This window comes from Nannobrachium achirus (genome assembly GCF_963921795.1).
Source record: "Nannobrachium achirus genome assembly, chromosome: 10".
Taxonomy (NCBI): domain Eukaryota; kingdom Metazoa; phylum Chordata; class Actinopteri; order Myctophiformes; family Myctophidae; genus Nannobrachium; species Nannobrachium achirus.
In genome coordinates, this window is record NC_137819.1 from 30632213 (window position 1) to 30653042 (window position 20830).

At 41.9% G+C, this 20830-nt stretch overlaps 2 protein-coding genes across 2 annotated transcripts in view; one reads left to right on the forward strand and one right to left on the reverse strand.

Annotated features, from left to right (window-relative positions):
* Positions 1–1502: 1502 nt before the first annotated feature.
* On the reverse strand, positions 1503–13066 carry LOC308292957 (TBC1 domain family member 20; the record flags this gene model as incomplete). The annotated part of the gene is made up of 10 exons (XM_080735383.1): positions 1503–1930; positions 3005–3105; positions 4741–4928; positions 6904–7045; positions 7795–7896; positions 8165–8351; positions 9022–9102; positions 9255–9385; positions 11376–11430; positions 12973–13066. The coding sequence occupies 10 exons, from the start codon at positions 13064–13066 to the stop codon at positions 1746–1748; spliced, it is 1266 nt and encodes a 421-aa protein (XP_080591509.1). The 3' UTR covers positions 1503–1745.
* A 3441-nt stretch (positions 13067–16507) lies between these two features.
* The window catches only part of LOC308292723 (diacylglycerol O-acyltransferase 1-like), a 28016-nt gene continuing 23693 nt past the window's right edge, over positions 16508–20830 (forward strand). Inside the window, exon 1 of the mRNA XM_080735135.1 lies at positions 16508–16898. Within this exon, the coding sequence (XP_080591261.1) occupies positions 16606–16898 (293 nt within the window). The 5' untranslated portion in view covers positions 16508–16605. The remainder of the gene's footprint in view (positions 16899–20830) is intronic.

A 20830-nucleotide genomic window follows, 5' to 3' on the forward strand; every position in this document is an offset into this window, starting at 1 on the left:
ACACTGCAGAATAGTGATTGGTAAGAGATACTCATCACTACTGTATGTATTTGCATCAAGATGGAAAAACATAACTTAGCTGTTGTGAGTTGTGACCCAACATTATCATCAAAATGTAAACCTTTACCCCCTATGAAAGTAGAGAATTAGAACTATAAAATGAGATATTACCCATTTAGATTGAGCCATCACCTGTTAACTGTGCAGGTGAAAATGACCGTTTCCAAACAGTGTTACTATTAGCTTTAACTTTAGCATCGATCTGCAGTGGAAAATGAAGTAAAGCAGAGTCAAGTCGTGTTGAGCTGGTACCATCATGCATTAAGAATTTCCACATATGACATTGAGGTTGCACACATACCTTAAGCTGCTGTGCCATACAGTACATATCCTTTTGTTTAAAATAACCTAGCTTTCAAATGTACTTTGTGTCACATAATTGATAGACTATTCCATAAGGATTAAATGTTTTTGGTTTCTAATAGAAGACTGAGAAACGTATGCAAAATTGAGTGCACACAATCCTGTTGACGCTTGTTAAGGGAGGATGTCGGTGCACCAACTGCTAAATATTTCAGAAAGTCCAGTGTTTCCCCTACATGCATTCAGCAGTGGCGGGCTAGAAGACTGCCACCAGTGCCGCAGAAAACATAACATAATCTGCATTCCCTGCAAAACTCAACCCAAATGCAACCATGTACTACTACTGTACGTGTTGGTGACTGTGTGTAATGTTCCTGTAGTGAAATAGGGAAAATTCATATTGACCATATTTATACAGCTTTTTCATCATACTCTGGGAGTAAATAAACTCTTTCCCCAAAGAGGGTGGGATGGCCAACGGTTTGTTTTCCCGAGTCAAAATGTACAAGTGACTCAATTGATTAACTTTGTTCTGCCAGTGGTCTACAGTCAAAATAACTAGCCTCTATTTTCCTCTCACTCATTCTTACATTGTTATGCTTTCTCCCCCCAACTGAAAGCTTTCAGCGGGAAAGCCCTGCTCCTGAATAATTTGTGTTCCGTTGTAATCGTGAAGCTATGGGAACTGTAGGTACGTAGTGTTCTCAGACTAAACATGCGCACCTAAAAAAAACTGTCAGGGAAAAAAACGCACATGCACAAAAAAACTCAACTCAAGTAGTTGAGGAAAAAGTACCCAGTCATAAACATAAAACACAAAACGCAAGTTAATTATGGTACCTGTATGATGTGCATGTACTATATGTCAGCACATGCATGCACTCAGACAACCATTATCAGAACCATGTCGGTTACATTAACCTGAATGTAGAACGGATGTCTATCAGACAGGCGTTTTTTGAGGTCTGATGCACACATGGCGCACACAACACACACACACACACACACACACACACACACACACACACACACACACACACACACACACACACACACACACACACACACACACACACACACACACACACACACACACACACACACACACACACACACACACACACACACACACACACACACACGTCCTGAGGCTGAGTAGTGGTCTCCATATGTTCGGTCTGGATAAGTGACAACAACCTGTTTGGCACTAAGTCAACTAACCTGCTTTTCCTTCCCTTTTCTCCTCCTCTCTCTCTCTCCTTTCTTCTCACCATTGAGAGGAACTTCAAGCCTTTGTGTATGTAAATATTTATGCATCAGAGGAACAGGTGTGTTTGTGCGTGTGAATGTTGTCTGTCACTCCGTTTACATCCAAGCTCCCATTAGAACAGTTGCAGCAGTGCCTCCGGTCCCCAGTCCATGGCGGTTTGAGCCACAGCAAACACGGCTGCCCCGAGGGTCGCCGACAACCCCCACACTGCCATCTTCACTATTCGCCTCCCCTGCCCCCACACAGGGCCCACAACGTCCCTTGGTAAAGCTGTCTGCAGGCCTGGGCGTCTGGAGGCTGGAAGCACAAAGCAAGGGGCGAACCAGTATAAAGATAAGAGACACATATTACTATGTTAGTTATTATGGAGCAGCAGACATAATCGGACTTCTGAATGCAGTGGAACTTGTGCTGCCTGTATGAAGATTGAGGCTTCTAGTGGAATCAGAACTTTATTGTCACATCACAAGTTTACAGGTGTAAAACAGTGGGTGAAATTCATTTTTGTGCAAGCTCCATGGTTTTTGTTATTTCCGTAAGAGAATACAAATAATAAAAATCAAACCTCGGTTCGAGTGAAGCAGTGAATCTGAGTATAAAATTGTCTAGAGCTACAGAATTCTGAATTCTGAATGAATGAATGATTTTATCTGGAGGGCCGGATTGTCATGTGAAGCTTGACCAATCCTCAAACTATGGTCTCATTGGACATTTTTAATCATCCAATCATCAGACCGGGACAGACACTACACACATAATCTGGACGTACGGGACAGATAAAACCTGTTCATTCTGGACTGAAATGACCATATATGGACATGGGGGACACACATGGGACACACATTTACGGACAGATAAAACCTGTTCATTCTGGACTGAAATGACCATATATGGACATGGGGGACACACATGGGACACACATTTACAGACAGATAAAACCTGTTCATTCTGGACTGAAATGACCAAATATGGACATGGGGGACACACAAAGCCACTCCTTGGAAGCGGCTTTCACCGCTTCAAAAACTAGAAAGACAAATGGAAATAGCAAGTGTGGTTGCCTTGAAGCGAGTCACACTTGCACATATCTCTGTATCTGTCAGTCTTTGTCCCTATTCGGGTGGTGCTAACCATTCCATCCTTGCCCTTTTATGCCCATATATGGAGATCCATGATGTCATCAATATTAAGCCCATATCTTGGAATGCCCATATATGGCCAATGAAGAAAATGAACTCACAAATACATTCATATAAATCAAACTATATAACGGATCTCTTAGCAAAATGCAAAGAAATTGGGCAACTACACACTTCAAAACAACATTGTATAGCATGGCTTTAACAAAGACTCCAGTTATGATATTATTACCGTGGCTGGTGATTTGGGCCTCCCTTTGTCGTCGGAGAACAGAGTCTGGTCTCTGGTGGAGAGTGGAGAGCTGGAACGACTGGAAGGTGCTGATGGATAGACTAGAGAGCAAGGCTAGGTTATTATACATTAGTTAACTAAAATGTTTTGTCAATTTTACTTTTCAATAGTATTTCAATAGGATTTACAAAATAACACCTGACTGAAACAGTATTATTTGTTTACAAAACTAACCAAAATGAATTAACATCATAGAGAAAATGTAATCAGTTTTATATATATATATATATTAAAAAAATAATGAATAATTAAAAAAGAATAATAAATAAGCTGATCTACAAGCTCAAAATGCGTCAAGATGTGATGGATCGTTAACTTTTTTTTGACAAAAACTAATTCCCCATGAGCACTGCTTTGGTATTTTTTTGGAGTGAGACTCCAACTTGCAAACACACTTTGAATATGAATTAATACTAACTGAAAATTAAAAAATAAATTGTATAGACAGAGGGAAACAGTGAGACTGAAGTGAGAGAGAGTGATGGTGCCTGGTGGAGGGTGGAGAGCTAGAAGGGGAGCTAACAGCGAGTTAACAGACATTTGATAGGAGAGAGAGTGAACTGCTGACTCAGCAGTTCCTTTGTACAGGAAGTATAGAGTGATGCATTATGGGACGCTGCTATTAGTTTGTCAGTCAAGGCCTTCTGTCAGTGATGTCACATCCTGCCCTGAGCGATGACTTCGGAGCGCACAGAACAAGGAAGGACACTGAGCGAGACAGAACAATAAGACTGAGAAATGTAGATATATTGCAGAAGTTGATAAGGAGGTTTTCCCACAATAACAGAAAACCTCTGAAGATCATGTGTGCATATGTACTCTGTGTGTGCGCGTGCGTCTGTGTGTGTGCGCGCGTGTGTGTTAGAGAGAGAGTGTTTGATTCTACAGCAGCCTTTCATGGTCAGTAGGGAAATTACGTCAATCTAAAAAAGTTATATTGTAAAGTAATACGTTATTATTATTGTCTGTGTAGAGTAATGTGTTACATATTACATTTTGCATTACTTTCACTGATTGTGTGTGTGTGTGTGTGTGTGTGTGTGTGTGTGTGTGTGTGTGTGTGTGTGTGTGTGTGTGTGTGTGTGTGTGTGTGTGTGTGTGTGTGTGTGTCTGTCTAAATACCGAAAAGGTCCAAGAAATGTATATCTTCTTCTTGCAAGAACAAGGCAGTGAGCAGGATTTTTCCCTTTTGTTGCATTACTTTCACAAAAATTGCTGGCAAAGAATGACTAAGCATTCTAAAAAGGAAGTAGAAAAGGGCAGTGAGTATTGCCTGCGGCGCGCAAGCACGATTCTACATAAACAGATAACAAAAAAATGTCTCTCTCAGGCTCATCAGCTGCAAAAGTGTTGATATATCCCTGCATTTTTTAATTCACAATTAAATAGTTGAAATAGTAAAAGAAAAATGGTTGGGAATTGAGATCCTTAGCCTGCTGGCAGCGTTCACTAGAAATATGACATTGATCAGCCTAGTAGTTTGCAAGATTAGCTGTTCACAGGGGTGAGCAAAATAATCTCTGCCTGCCTAGTGGAGATAATAAAGCGTGCAATAACATTTTAATGTTCTAAATCTGTTAAATCATGATTCCCAGTCAAGTCTAGCATCATTAAAGCAAGTGCCCTGTTGGTTGACAAGTTAAGCATTTCATAAGCGTTGTTCCATCCACACCCACCTCTTCTTGTGAGACTGCAGCGCTGCCTGCCTGACCAGTAAGGAGGGAGGGTATTGGTCAAACAGGACCTGGGCACGACCAATCAGGAGTTCGTACGGGAGATCCTGAGGGATGCGAGAGAGAAGATGGTGGACCATGGCCATGTCACACTCTGTCTGTTTCACCTCTTTTTCCCTGTACAGGACGATCTGTGTTTAGGAGAGGAGAGCGGGGGGAGAGGAGAAGTGGAGAAAGATATTAGGCCTACAATTACAATTTATAATTTAGGCATTTAGCAGACGCTTTTAATCGAAAGCGATTTACTATAAGCAGGTTAATACATCAATATAATAAGCAAGATAATGTCAGTACATCAACAACAATACAACAAATGCATAGGAATATCAATCTAGAAAAACAATAACATAGGTAGACCACGCAACTAATCAGTACAAAAACGTTTCTAAAACCTAAAAATGCTATCTAGCTTCATGTGTGGTCATCGAGGGAAGTGGAGTGTTACAGTAGTGCTATGGGTTTAGGTGGAGTCTGAAGAGGTGATTCTTCAGTCCACGGCGGAAGCTAGGGAGTGAGTCTGTAGTTCTAAGTGTGACAGGGAGTTTATAACACAGTTTGGGGGCCAGGAGGGCAAATTGTCTAGGCCTACACCATGATGTATGTTGTAATGAAGCATGGAGGAAATATGAAGTAGATTCTACTGCCTCTTGTGTTCGGTTTCACCAGTGACAGCTAAGCAGCCCCAACAACAGGCAGATGAAGAGTTAACACTCACACTGTGTGAAGTGCCAACCTTGAAGGAGACATGAACTACATTCTTCTCCTTTGGTGTTTCACACACTTCAAACAGAACTCTGCCTCTGCCCAGCCCCTCAACGCAAACACACACGCACGTACACGCACACGGCCACACGCACACGCACGCACACGCACACGCACACACACACACACACACACACACACACACACACACACACACACACAAGAAAGGGATGTGTAAACACATGCATGCACGCACGCGCAAACACTCAAGTCTCCAGCTGTGAAATTGCCTACACAATCGGTGTCAGACAGGCGAAGAGAAAAGAGACCAATCCAGGATAGGAAAGAGAAATAAAAACCCAAACCGCCTTTAATTCCTTTCTCTGCTTTCCTCTGTCTAGCGCTAAGCTCATCCCTCTCTCTTTATGTCCTTCTCTTTACTTTCACTGACCTTCCCTTTCTCCATTCTTTCCCTATCCCCCTTTTTCCTTCTCTTCATTAGAACAGATCTAATTAACCCTGTGACCTCACAATGCTCTGGCTTACTGTGTGTACTTGTAAGCGCGCGCGCGTGCGTGCGTGCGTGCGTGCGTGCGTGTGTGTGTGTGAGCGAGAATGAGAGAGAGCATGTATTGTATACTGTACAAACTGTATACATATGTACAGTATGCCTATGTTTGTCTCCCAAGGGCTTTAGCAAAGAGCTCATTCTGTGCGTGCGCATGTACAGTACATACAGTACATACATACATACATACACACACATACAACCCCCCTTCTCCCTTTCAATTAGTTGTTGTTATCCAGACCTACTTAAAAAGTACAAGATGAGAGCAAACAGCATGAACCCCAGTCAACAAATGGTAAATGATCAAGTAAATAGAGTGCTACAGAGTAACTACAGGATAGGTAGTTATTTACAGCACCTGTAGCATAGCAGGTCTAAATATATGACATAGCATCTGTCTAAATAACATACTTGGCATCTGTAGACAAGCAGACAAGAAAGATACAGTATCTATCTATTTAATAACGTGAACAATAATAAACCAACATAGTTTAGTACTTTCTTTCCTCTCACATAAACAAACTAAACTAACTAAATGTGTTATTCTGTTACTATAATTACTGGGTTTTGTAACGACCTGGCATTCTTATATGGCATGTCATTTTAGGTGTAATTCTTTTATTTTTAAATCGACATTTACAAAAGAATCTGAAATATTAAAGATAGCTAAAACAGGTCTACAAGCTCACAATGTATTGCATCGCAACACATTGTGAGCGTGTAGATAGGCTATTGTTTAACGATTGGGCTTAACTTGGGGCTGTGAGACCAGACACACATACACACACACACACACACACACACACACACACACACACACACACACACAGTCTTACCGCTGCGGCGAGGTAGATGGGCATGAGGGGATGTGAAGCTAGGAAGAAGTCGTAGAGTCTCAGAGTGTGTCTGAACTCTGATAGGACGTGGCCGTACCATGTGATCAGCCAGGACAGGGCGAAGATGGTTCCCACCTCCGCTCTAAAGTAAAGTTGCACAATACACATAGAAGTAAGTTCACGTCCCGATTCATCATCACTACAACCAACCAACCTTAAACACACTTAACCCTAAAATGTATGTCAGAATTGTAAATATCTATATATTTTTTGCACTGTTTTTTTTGTTTCGTTTTTCTGATGATATCTACTGCATAGTACTGTGTTCTATCCGTCTGTCATTCAATGTTATATGAGATACATAATGGTTTCCTGTGTAAATAAGCCGAAAAGCTTGTACCAGTGAACTGTACTGTCATGAAACTGTACCTTTTCCTATGCAAACTTCTAATAAAGTCTTCAATCAATCAATAACATCACTAACTGTAAAACAAACCCCTAAATAACCGGAATCTTTTCCCAATTGTAATCTTAACTCTAAAAATCGTTCTTAACCATAAAAAAGTACTTCCACGTGGGGAGCAGAAAAATTACTTTTGTGCTTGAGATAATAAAATGAAAAACACACACACACACACACACACACACACACACACACACACACACACACACACACACACACACACACACACACACACACACACACACACACACACACACACACACACACACACACACACACACACACACACACACACACACACACACACACAACTAGAGAATATATAGAATATAAGAACGTGGATGCCATCTGGTGGTCAACAATAACAACTTTTCACATAACAGTTCATTTGTTAATTTGCATCCACACGTTTTTCTGCATGCATGTACCTGACCATGAAGTTGTGCAGCTCCGTGTCCACCTGCTCCAGTATAGGCATCAGGTAGTTTAGTATATGTTTAGTACTGTCCATAGTAGGATCCATGAAATCTCTAGAGGCAGTAAGAAAGAGGCAGACAGCGTGAGACCTACTTCACACAGTTTGAGAGTAAAAGAAGCTCACAGCACATCACTCCACAACGCGCTGTGTGAGCTTGTAGATCTGCAACAACTGCACATCGCACGCAACACCGGCATGCCAAGCCGCCGCAAAAGATTGAACACAAGAGATACGATTATGTTTTTCCTTGGTGGTTTGAAATGACTCTACAACGAAGTGGCTTGGACATGATATGCACAGAGAACAATACTCCACCTAACCTGAGGTGGTGATTGGACAGTGTGTGCAACATGGCAATGGCTGGCCTGACCCCAACCACCAATAGGAGCGTGACGGCTACATCATGGTAGCCTTGGTAGTAGTGGAGCTGAGGGTTGTTCTTCAAAATCTCCAGCATGAAGTCAATGAGCTGCTCCTGAAGCACTGCCCTCTCTGATGCTGGCATACCTTAGGAAGGACAGAGAGACACGTAGAGAGAAGACACAATCAAAAACAAGAGTTTAGTCAGTCGGCAAGGAACAAAAATAACAGTTTCAGATGCACTGGTGCTAACTGTGTCATTTGCTTTGTCAGTTCTGGATATTTACATTAGAAAATGATATGTAATTCATTCATAATGTGAATACTGATTTTCATTTCAATTTGTACACCTTTTACACAGTATGTTGAACCTGCGTCTGAGATCAATGGGAAGGGAAAGCATTTCATAGATATGTGCGAACCAGAAACATGTCGAGTGAGTGACTGAGTGCGTGCGTGCGTGCGTGCGTGCGTGTGAGAGAGACTTGCATTCTTCAAGCACAATCATTTACGGCAAAAGAATATAACGATTGACATTTAATTGTAACTTGTAGTGAGTGTTACTGTATGTGTGGGGAAGTTAATTGCCTTTTTTGCAGGTTTTCGCACATTTGTATATATACTTTTGATGGAAAGGGGGGAATAACATTATTATGTTGAGGAGTCAGTTATTTACTCTTATGCAGGCACAGAACAGCACCATCAGCTAACCATCAGCTATGGTCTGAGCAGTGCTTGGAGCAACTTTTACATTTGACCCTTTTAAAAGATTTATCCCTCCTTTTTTGCTACACAGACTCACAGAGCTATTTGTTACCTTTAGGGAACCTCTTTGTTGACCTCCTGACATCCAGTAGAACCTGGTTGTAGTCCTTGTGGTTCTCCCGCACATTTCGAGCTATGGCAAAGACATATTTTTTATTTAATGATGTAATTATTTGTAGGACACCAGACATTAGACAAATAAAAAACATAGCAGGAAGAACAATATGTCGTAAGCTTATAAGTTATATTACAGTCCTGTTTTATATGGTAGCTTATATTACTAACCTGGTTTATATGGTAGATCGTATACATTGATGTTGAGTAGTTTGGGCCAGACTCTCCTCCTCAGGTCGTCGGTAAGCAATCCTCCCTCACTGGATGCTGCTCTTCTGAGGGCCTCTATGTCCACTGGATCACTAGAAATGAAAAACATCACTGAAAATGTCTCTCTTCAAAGTGTATTTTGTGTTGACCCATTTAGACCTGGAACGTGTTATTACACATTATTACTTTAACCATTATTTTATGTTTTAACTAAAAAATAGCAGATATACAAGCTCACAGCGCTGCACCGAGAGCCGCGCTGCGAGCTTGTAGATCTGCTATTTTTGAAAAATTGTGAATATTTTTGACCGGATTCCATAAATGTCTTCTAAATACTTCAAAGGTTTTTGAAAAACGTGTGTTTCTATGTCAGTGGTTCTCAGACTTTTTCATGTCAAGGACCACCAAAATGATAGGTATTTGGCCGCGGACCCCCATCTCAAAATATGTTGTATCAGGGACCCCCAGAAGCTCAAGATTTTAAAAGATTTGCACACATTTTCACAAAATAGCAGATCTACAAGCTCGCAGCGCGGCACTCAGTACCACACTGTGTGCTTGTATATCTGCTATTTTCTAATAGTTAAAGCATAAAATAATGGTTAAAGTGGTTCCAGGTCTTAATGGGTTCATTTAATTCTGAAGACCTTTTGGTTCCTTTTTTTAGTTCTTTGCATCCCTACAGAAGTTAAAACATTATTAGACTTGGCTATTGCAAAGGCGTCTACACAGAATTTCAATTTGGATTGCTTCCTGAAGATTGTACCCTGAGACAATGTTGGAGGAGACTGTTAGATAACTCTTGTCTGATAACAATGCACACTGCACAGTAGTGAGGAAAAAAGCTGTTTCTGCATTTGCAACAAAAAACAGCTTGTTAATATTCACGTTAGCATCAGTGGGTAATGCTAGACAGTAGACACAGTAGCTCATTATACCATACCAATTATTTTTTAATGAGGGACGAGTTCTAGCTGGGAGTAAGCTGTAATACAGTATATCTAAAGATGAGCTTATAATACAAAGTTTCAAACATGTTTGATATTATTGTGGCAGCCTTCGAACAGTCTGTGAACAGATCAGGACGTTTAAGATTGGTTCTGTAAACCCCTCACATTACCAGATAATCTGGGCCAAACATCTGTAAAGACTATATTTATCCTCTGAATGTCAGAGGAGTTATAGAAAGCCCAGCTTGAGTATAAATATAGAAAATATTTCCTCATAATATACAGTAGAAAAAGTACATCACTTTGTAAAGGAAGCAATAGATTAAATTGGCTCAGGATGTAGGGAACGGGGAGTGTCCCGGTTCAATTCCCGTACTCGCTTCTTCTCCCTCCTGGCTTTGTGCTTATGTGTCCTTGAGCAAGAGCTACTCCAGATAAGCAGGTTGGTGTCTGGCATGGTTGCCTCTGTCACCACTGTGTGACTGGGTTAATGTAACACACAGTCACATTGGATAAAGTGATGGAACTATATGGACACCATTTGCCATTAAAGGGATGGTTCACCCCATGCCATGGAGACTTGAATTTATGGATAGTTTATTGTTTTTGGAGCAATAATTTGATAACCAACAGTAGTTCCCTATGGAGACACAAAGAGTCGTCTCCTCAAATTATTGGCTTAGGATGAAGGCAACAAAAAACAAAAAAAATCCATGAATTCAAGTCTCCATGGGGCGAGTAATCGATATAATTTTTTCTGTCTGTCCGTAGCGTCACACTTTTGCCCTACTCTTATCTCCGGCACCGTTGGCGGTTGCCCCTATTCACGCCAAACTTTGCACACACACTTCTTGGATGGCAACTCACAACCCCCCTCCACTCATTTCTCACATGACCCTCTTCTAGTGCCACCATCAGGCTGATTTTTGCAAAACACATTTTTGGACACTTCTCCTACAGATTTTGGCCTACAATCACATTTTAGGGTGTCAGACTGGTATCGATAATGATATTATTACAATTAGAATACTATTAGTGTCAATATTATACCTATTTAATAATACAGGTATAGCATACACTATACAGTAATTATATTTTTGGCTACAATACGAGCATTGATGCCATTGCCAACCTGTTTAAAGCCTGGTGGATCTCAACCAGCTTTCGGTTCTTCCAAGACTCATTTTCTGTGGAGGAAGGAGAGTAGAGGGGAATGTAAAGACAGAGACAATGACATATGGAGGAAGAGTGCAGGTAAACAATGGAAATGGAAGAGTGAGGGACAGCAGGAGAGATCACACAAATAAGTTATAAATAGAAACTGTTAATCATCTGCACTGAGCAAGCAGTGAAGCTCACACAGTGTGACACACACACACACACACACACACACACACACACACACACACACACACACACACACACACACACACACACACACACACACACACACACACACACACACACACACACACACACACACACACACACACGTAGACCAATAAATTATCATATTGGTCAATGTCATCTTCACACACACAAACACACACACACACACACGCACAAATAATAATAATGCATGTCGCCCTGAGGTGTCTTACTAGTCATATTATGACTAGTAAGACGCCTCAGGGCAACATGCACACACACGCCCTAAAGGACGAGGTCACATCAATTCTTTGCCATCTGGCCAGTGATGTATATTGGACCAGTTACCCATATATGGAGACCCCTGGTACCCATATATGGAGATCCATGTACTGTATGGGCTTTATATTGATGACATCAGGGAACTCCATATATGGGCATAAAAGGGATTATGTTAGTGTGACATCACAAGTGAAGCCAGAGCTATGTCTTGGTCATGGTATTAGCAACAGTAGGTCTACATCAATTCAGTGTTAGTATAAAAGATCAGGCCCAAAGATTATTAAAGCAGAAGAATTTGTGTATATCATATCAATACTGACTAGAATTGCATAATTGCAAAGACTTTGTCTGAAGAAAACCTAATAGGTTAGACCTATTATTCAGCGCTGCAGAATTCAACAATATCTATTACATACAGTAAAATAGTGGAGTAATAGTGGAGGAAAAAAACATATTGTGGAGTGCATTTGTAAATGTGTAAAACAATTAAATATTAAAACAGCTTAAGAATCCATTGACTGTTCACTGCCTGGATTCTGGAACCATATGGTCACCACTGGAACCAAATGGACCCCATGGTCAATTAGGTTCCATCATGTTGTACATTCATGGAGTTAACACTATGTGTGTGTGTAGGCCTGGCAGTAGCAGATAACTGAAATTGCATGGAACTTTTTTCCCAGAGATTTAAAAGGTTCCACGTAACTTCAGTTATCTGCCAGTTCACTTCAAATTGCTACTTCCAAGTTGGCTGACATTTCGCCACGCAAGCACTTGAACTTGAACCCCTTACTACATGGTGTGCTAGATTTACTACTAGAAAGCATGTCTTCTAGACTCTAGAAACAAGTTTGACAAAAGATCTTTTAGATTTTTTTTTTTTTTTTTTATATGAGGTTTGTTGACTCAGAACACATCTTGATTGACATTTCGTCATGCAAATCATATTAAGATAACACTACACGTTTCTGCACCTCTTATAAGTGTTTACAAAAAAACACGCAACGTGCTCAATAATTTAGTTTGGGTCGCGTTAGATGGGTCTGTCGTTTAAAAGTCACTGCTGTTACTTGTCTTACCTCTTACAGCACTGACAGGAGGTGAGTTGCCATTCTCCTTAACGCTACCTCCCCCTGCGTTTGTCTTTATTTTATGTCTCCTCGACTTTTTCATCACCGACAAACAGCCCGTATCAAACACAGTGTTTAAGCTGTCGTGCCATAGAAAGAGGCAGCCTTTCTAAACGGGTAGAAACAAACGACAAAATGTGTCAAACTGTCAGACAGACACGAAACACCGCAAAGCTGTCAGCTGGGACTTTGACAAACTCAATCTAGCCTGAACTGAAGGCAGTCTGCTACTCTATGATTGGTTTAGGTATGTGACGCTTACTAAACCCATGGCTGCTATTGGTTCTGCTCTATTATGTGGATCAATCTACCTTGATTGAAGTTCTGTTGTATGCCCACACTCAAACCGTTTCCGCATCCGCTCTAGACCGGATCTGTAATTAAAAGCGATCCCAGTCTACAGAACAGCAGTGTAGTTGTTAATCCACTAGAGAGCAGTGTTCTATAGCCACGGATCACAGTAGAGATGTGAGGCTGCAACCCCTCAACACAGTCGCTGTCAACCTATGGTGTCAAGTGACAAATGTGCAATTTTAAATTGTAAAATGCAGTAGGCCTATACATATTTGAAAAACAGTTTCAACGTTTTAAGAATTTGAAGCTTAAAAACCTAAAAAAAAAAAAAAAAAAGCTGGAAGAGTGAGGGACAATATTGTGATCGAATGTGTATCACACTTCACCTCCTTGGAATTTAGGGGTGAATTCATTTGGAATAATAAATGGACACATGCTGATAAATAAGCTCATGATCCATGATCATGAATGATTTCCCCCCTGTTTTTTTTTTTTTTTTATTGATTGAAGAATTTATTAGAAGTTTGCAATAGAAAAAAGTACAGTTTCATGACAGTACAAATCACTGGTACAAGGTCAACTAAAAGGAGATCCTAGAAAGCCGAGGCTTATTTCCACAGGAACCACACTTTAAGTATCTCATATAACATTGAAAGACAGACGGATAGAACATAGTACTTTATCTAGGATAATATCAGTTTCAAAAGCATAACATCAAATACAAAAAAGAGAAAAGGGGGGGGGGGGGGGGGAGCATGGGGGCTTAGTCTATTTACAAGTCACGGGTAGCAGCTGTCTGAACCCTGCTAGAAAAACCAGCACAGACCAGCACAATTGTCATGCTGGTCTGTGCTGGTCTATGCTGGTTTATGCTGGTTCATGCTGGTCTGTGCTGGTGCTGGTGCTGGTCTATGCTGGTCTGTGCTGGTCCCATGCTGGTCCACCAGCACAGACCAGCACCAGCACAGACCAGCATGAACCAGCATAAACCAGCATAGACCAGCACAGACCAGTACAGACCAGCACCAGCACAAACCAGCACATGTTGTGTTTTACTGCTGGTCTGTGCTGGTGCTGGTGCTGGTCCAGCATAGACCAGCACCAGCACCAGCACGGACCAGCATGAACCAGCATAAACCAGCATAGACCAGCACAGACCAGTACAGACCAGCAGCAGCACAAACCAGCACATGTTGTGTTTTACTGCTGGTCTGTGCTGGTGCTGGTCCAGCATAGACCAGCACCAGCACCAGCACAGACCAGCATGAACCAGCATAAACCAGCATAGACCAGCACAGACCAGCACCAGCACAAACCAGCACATGTTGTGTTTTACTGCTGGTCTGTGCTGGTGCTGGTCTGTGCTGGTGCTGGTCTGTGCTGGTCTGTGCTGGTCTAAGCTGGTCATATACAAATAGGGACAAACACCCACTTTCACTAACAGGTTCCAGTGGCGCAGAGGATAAGTGCAGGACTGAAGTGCCAGAGGTAGTAAGTTTGAATCCCACTCACAATGTCAAAAATAATGTCATGATCTAATATTGTCAAATACCCATGGAGCAGAGCATCAGAACTGGATTCAAGCACCAGTGCAAATTAAACCAGCAAAGACCTGGTCCACTTCTCAGGGGGGTCCCCCGGAGGTCCCTGACCACACCAGCACAGACCAGCACCAGCACAGACCAGCAGTAAAACACAACATGCGCTGGTTTGTGCTGGTGCTGGTCTGTGCTGGTTCATTCTGGTTTAGATGGTGGGACCAGCACAGACCAGCACCAGCACAGACCAGCAGTAAAACACAACATGTGCTGGTGCTGGTCTTACTGCTGGTCTTGTGCTGTTTTTTCTAGCAGGGAAGGTGACTTTTCATACCAATTTTGAAGGAGGCTAGGGATTTGCTCTCCTTTAGGGCTTGTGGAAGGGCGTTCCACATGTTGATGGTGTAGCAGGAGAACGAGTTAGAGCCTTGTTTAGTGTTAAATTGATGATGATTAGTGGAGCTGCCTCTGGTGTTGTGATTGTGAACATCCTTGACCTTTAAGAAGTAGTTTGTCAGGTACATGGGAATCTTGGAGGTGTAGTGTATCTTGTACACCATGCCCATTGCAAGATGCTGTACTCTGTCAGCAACTTTGAGCCATCCCACGCTTTCGTGGTGATGATCGGTAAGGTGGGTCTGAGGAGGGAGACCAAGCACAACCCTAATTAGTTTGTTTTGGGCTGTTTGGAGCTTTAACTTTAAGGCAGCTGGGGCGTCGCGATACCAGACAAGGACTCCGTAATCAATGAGGGGCCCAATAAGAGCACCTCCTAGTGTCTTTCGGGATTTAATATTGATCAGCGGGGCAACCCTTTGCAAGAAGCGAATTCGTTGGTTGACTTTATTGATTACCTTGGTGGTCATTTTTTCACTGGATAGGTTAGCCTCCAGGATGCAACCCAGGTAGCAGATGTGGGATAATGTGGGATAATAAAGGTATCTATCTTATATGGCTAAAGTTGCTCAGTCAAATTAAAGTATTGGAGTAGGTGCTTTTGAAAATAACTTTTCATTTTTAGGGTGAGAGGAGGTTGCTTTTTAATATCAAGGTGGTCGACCTCAAGCTGGACTAGACTGTCTCTACAAGAAGGGTCAGAGTATAGGCTGTGTTTCTTGCCTCCTTCAACATCTGCAGGAAGCTCCTGCTGGTGTTCTATCAAGTCAGCGGTTGCAGTGTACTTTTCTATGCAGTGGTGTGCTGGGGAGGCAATGCTAGACAGAGGGACACAGTCAGAATGGACAGACTGATTAGGTGGGCTGGCAAGGTGACAGGGGCCTAGCTTGAATCTGTGGTGTCAATGGCAGAGCACAGGACTCTGGCTAAATTAGATCCTATTTCCTACACTTCTTTCCTATTTCCTTGTATGTTGCAAGGTATTTTGATAAAAGCAAAGAAATAGGAACTAGGAATACCATTTAAGGACTTGAGACGCAGCTTTTGAGAACCACTGGCTGACTGCTAGAGTCTGCAACATGCACTCACTCACTTGGTCTTCTTGGTCTCCTGAATAGATAGGGGGATATCAGTTTTCTACCCAAACCTGGCAACCCAGTTTACAACTGAACAGCACAGCTTTACGTTGGTGTGTTATCTGGCAACACCTCCTCCGGCGTCAAATCATTCAATCACAGACAGCAGAGACCGGGGACAGAAGGAAGCTTCAGGTCACGCTCGCAGCAGTTTTAACAAGAAGAAGCGATGTCCACCTCTACCACCAGGTAGAAGTGACCACGGCAAAGCGGCTGAAATGGGCGACAAAGCCGAGACGTCTGGATCCTCCTCCTCCCGCCGGAGGAGAACCATCACGGTCGGCGGCGGACAGCCGAAGCAAATGAACGGCAGCAGAACGCACGCCGGGGCGGCCGCTAAAGGGAGAGCGGCCGAGGTGTCCTCCTCCACCGGGCAGACGAGCAATGGGAAGGTGGCGGAGAGGGAACATGAGCTCCAGGAACTGCAGCAGCAGCAGCAGCAGCATCCCACCTCAACACGCAGTCCGGGGAAGGAGAGGAGCAAAGTGGAAGATATCAACCAGAGACTGGGGTGAGCCGCCACTATAGCTGCCGAAAATAGCTGATCGACAAGCCCACAAGGCGTAGCGGTGCAAAGAGCTGTGGGCTTGTAGACTGACTGTTTTCTATTTGAGACATACACAGTACGACGAGACATTAAACTGACATTGATTTATCATTATGTCAACATGAACATGCTCATCATAAATCAAGAATATTTCAAACCTAGGGGCTACTTAGAAACATAGCACGTTCATTCTTTTTGTTTTAGGTAGCCTATTATTATTTATTACAGCTATATTTTGACATTTATCTGTTTACCATTGTTTACATTCTATGTTTGCTTTTCATGCAATGTGTTTATGTTTTAAGAGAGATTTGGGACACAGGGACACAAGTATGGCACTTTTATGAGCATAATAATGGACACAATAAGTTTGTGCTTTTTGCTTATCTCGAGTCTTGCTGCCCATTCATTGACATAATGTGATGATTAAAGGAGTAGTTCACCACTTTTCAACCTGTCTTCATATAATAGGCCCTCACTAATGTTCATAATAAAATAGCAGATTTTTTTCTATTCAGTCTGGGTCTCATAGGAGAGCTGTCAAATCCTTCCTACCGGTGACATCATCGTTTGACAAAAAAAATAATAATAATATTTTTGAAGAAAAAAAAAAGTTTTATTATCACGAGAACAATGGCTTCCACTTTAACATTGGAACTTTTTCAGGAATAGAAAGCCTGCAGTTTCTATTAGCTTACATTTCCCATTGATGATGTCACCGGTAGGAAGGATTTGACCCACCCACAGCTCTCCTATGAGACCCAAACTGAGTAGATTTTTTTTTAAATATTTTATCATGAACATTAGTGAGGACCTATTATATGAAGATAGGTTGAAAAGTGGTGGAGTGCCCCTTTAAGTTTTTCCTGTCAATTAAGGTTACTCAGGTCAAGACAATATTTGATTTGTGCCACCAGAGAATCTCTGATAAGATCATATAGTAGCTGCTCTTTTAATCTGGACCTACATCACAGTTTCATAAGCTTTAAGGCCCATTCCCACTGGGCCAGATAACAGATAAAATAATCTCTTTCTCCAGATATTTTTCCATTCAAAGTGGATGGTAGATACAGATAAAAAAAATATCTGCCACAGATATTTCTTTTATCTGTGGCAGATATATTTTTTTATCTGTATCTACCATCCACTTTGAATGGAAAAATATCTGGAGAAAGAGATTTTTTTATCTGTTATCTGGCCCAGTGAGAATGGGCCTTTATAGGCTTGCACTTTGATAGTGAGCAAATCTTTCTGTAGTAATAAATTACACTTAATTAGGGCATGTCCTTATCCGAAAGCCATTTAGTGTCCAAATATTATATAATGTAGTCTGGTCTAATAGTGATTTGTTGGAAGCAGAACTGATACAGCCTTGACACTGTCAAGAACACAATTGCTGCTTCTTCACTAGTCTGGACCTTGGGGGGGCTATAATTAACCTGCGGTTGATTGAATTGAGGTAAAATAGAGCCTAATGTATTCCCAGGGACACAGGTCAGGTGGGCAGTGGGCACTATAGGGACATCTGGGCACCTCGATGTAAAATCGTCTTTATTGTCAAATGTTAAAACATTATATATTAGAAAAATGGTCTTAACTAAAATAAAGTATACATGATCATTACATGCTTCAACATTTGACAATTAAGGTCTAATATTTCTACAATTGTATACTTTCCCTTATTATTGCATTTTTTTTAAATATTTTATTTTTTAACATATCTATACTATAATTTTGCGAATGTCTGAGTGAGTGTCTGTCTGTCTGTCTGAGTGAGTGTCTGTCTGTCTGTCTGAAACAGCGTTTCTCCTCAGTGGCTGGAGCAATTGATCTGAAATCGCATCACCATTAGCATATGAACACACCTGACATAACTGTGAAGCCCGTTTGTCACTTTCACAAATCGTATGCTGTATTTTCGCATTTTTATGGTGTATCTATCTATTTAGCCTACAGTACCTTTTGTGACCACACATGTTAAGGGAGGGGCGCTGTTGTTCAGGCCATGCACAATCACACACAAACCCACACACACACACACACACACACACACACACACACACGGGGGGGTGGGGTGGGGTGGGGGGGGGGGTTCTGGCCCTGTTACAGATGTTGTCCAAAAATCATGCAGATCGGTACACAGTATCTCTGTAGCTGTTAAATGGAACGGGTATTTCTTACATAGATGCTCCTACATATTAGCATGCAAGCACCAGTTAAAGTTACTTTCCATCCCTCATATACTGTGTGCACAGTGCACATCCCATAACCCACACACTGCACATCATTTCGGAGCTCATATCTTTGAACGGGTAAGGGCTAGTTGGATATAAATTTACAATTTTACATCGAGGTGCCCAGATGTCCCTAGTGCCCACCTGACCTGGCTGTTAGCATTCACAGTCCTCATTTGAACCTGTTGGAGAGCGGTCCAATATTGCGAGTTGTAAAGAGTGGAACTCCGCTGTGTACAGATGTAATTCCTGCCATACCTTTGAACTTTGACACTTGAGCGGCTAACAGGAGTGTCAACAAAGTGCTGTTCTTACAAAGTGCTGTTCTTACGGAGTTTAGGTCTATCCCATTGGTTAGTTCGTATCAATACCGGGTGACAGTTGAGCAGTGCTTAACCATGAACCTGTATCCAAGATGGAAATGGCAATTCCGGTTTACTTCCCGTATCTGTGTGACGTAGGTGGATACCTTTTTAGGAGGCGGAAGCAGGTTGGAGACTATTCATTTCCAATGGGAGAGTGAACGTGAACACAGCTTCTGAACCATTCTTTAGCTCCATGGTCACTGAACTAAATATTGGACCCGATTGTTACAAGCCACATAATATTCCCAAAATGTTCATATTAAAATGTCTTTCAGAGACACAAATTAGGAGAAAATCAATTTCATTATCGCCCTTTATCTGTCCCAGCAACACACTCTCGCGGGATCTAGAACCAGTAAACATGTCGTTTGCGAGATTTGCTGTCAGACGCCACTTCCGGGTTATTCCCTTAACATGGGAGTGGATAGGGGTTATGCTACTTGTCTCGTACTGTGTGGCTTAGCATTCCCAGTCCTCATTTGAACTAGCCTAGTAAACTAGATTCCTCCAGCCTTCTGATACATTTGAACCTGTTAGCTGTGTGTGTGTGTGTGTGTGTGTGTGTGTGTGTGTGTGTGTGTGTGTGTGTGTGTGTGTGTGTGTGTGTGTGTGTGTGTGTGTGTGTGTGTGTGTGTGTGTGTGTGTGTGTGTGTGTGTGTGTGTGTGTGTGTGTGTGTGTGTGTGTGTGTGCGAGAATGAGAGAGAGCATGTATTGTGTGTGTGAAATGCATCCTTCTGAGAACTTGACATAAGTCCATGCACAGTCCATGTAGTCTCATTTACAACCTGTCAGCACAAATACTGACTTTGTTTCTGTTAAGAGGACACACAGTTCACCCCATCCAAAACAGGGTCATACTGTAATGCTTACTGGACAGTGGACACTGTAACCAGCAGTGTAGATCTTTCTTTATTTACATACAGGGATGATACGTCTACAACTTACAGTCAGAAATGTAGTATAATAAGATTTCTTGTAAGAAAGTCCCAAACTTAGAAATATTACGTATTTCACCCCCTGAGGTGATCAGATTTAAAACACTTTATGCAGGCTGTCTATGGATGCAAATATGCTGGACAGACTTTGTAATGTCCAACACACATTTGCAAATGCAAAATTGTCCTGCCCCACCCTAGTGACCTGTGTACAACAGGTTGTGAAACAGCAGTGTCATATTTCATAATTCCTCGGTTGTTGCCTACATTCCTCTTGGCACGTCTCCGATGCTCCTCTCACAGCTGTCGAAATGAAGAGAAGCCACATGAAATCTTTACCACATTAACCCCAGTTCACCTA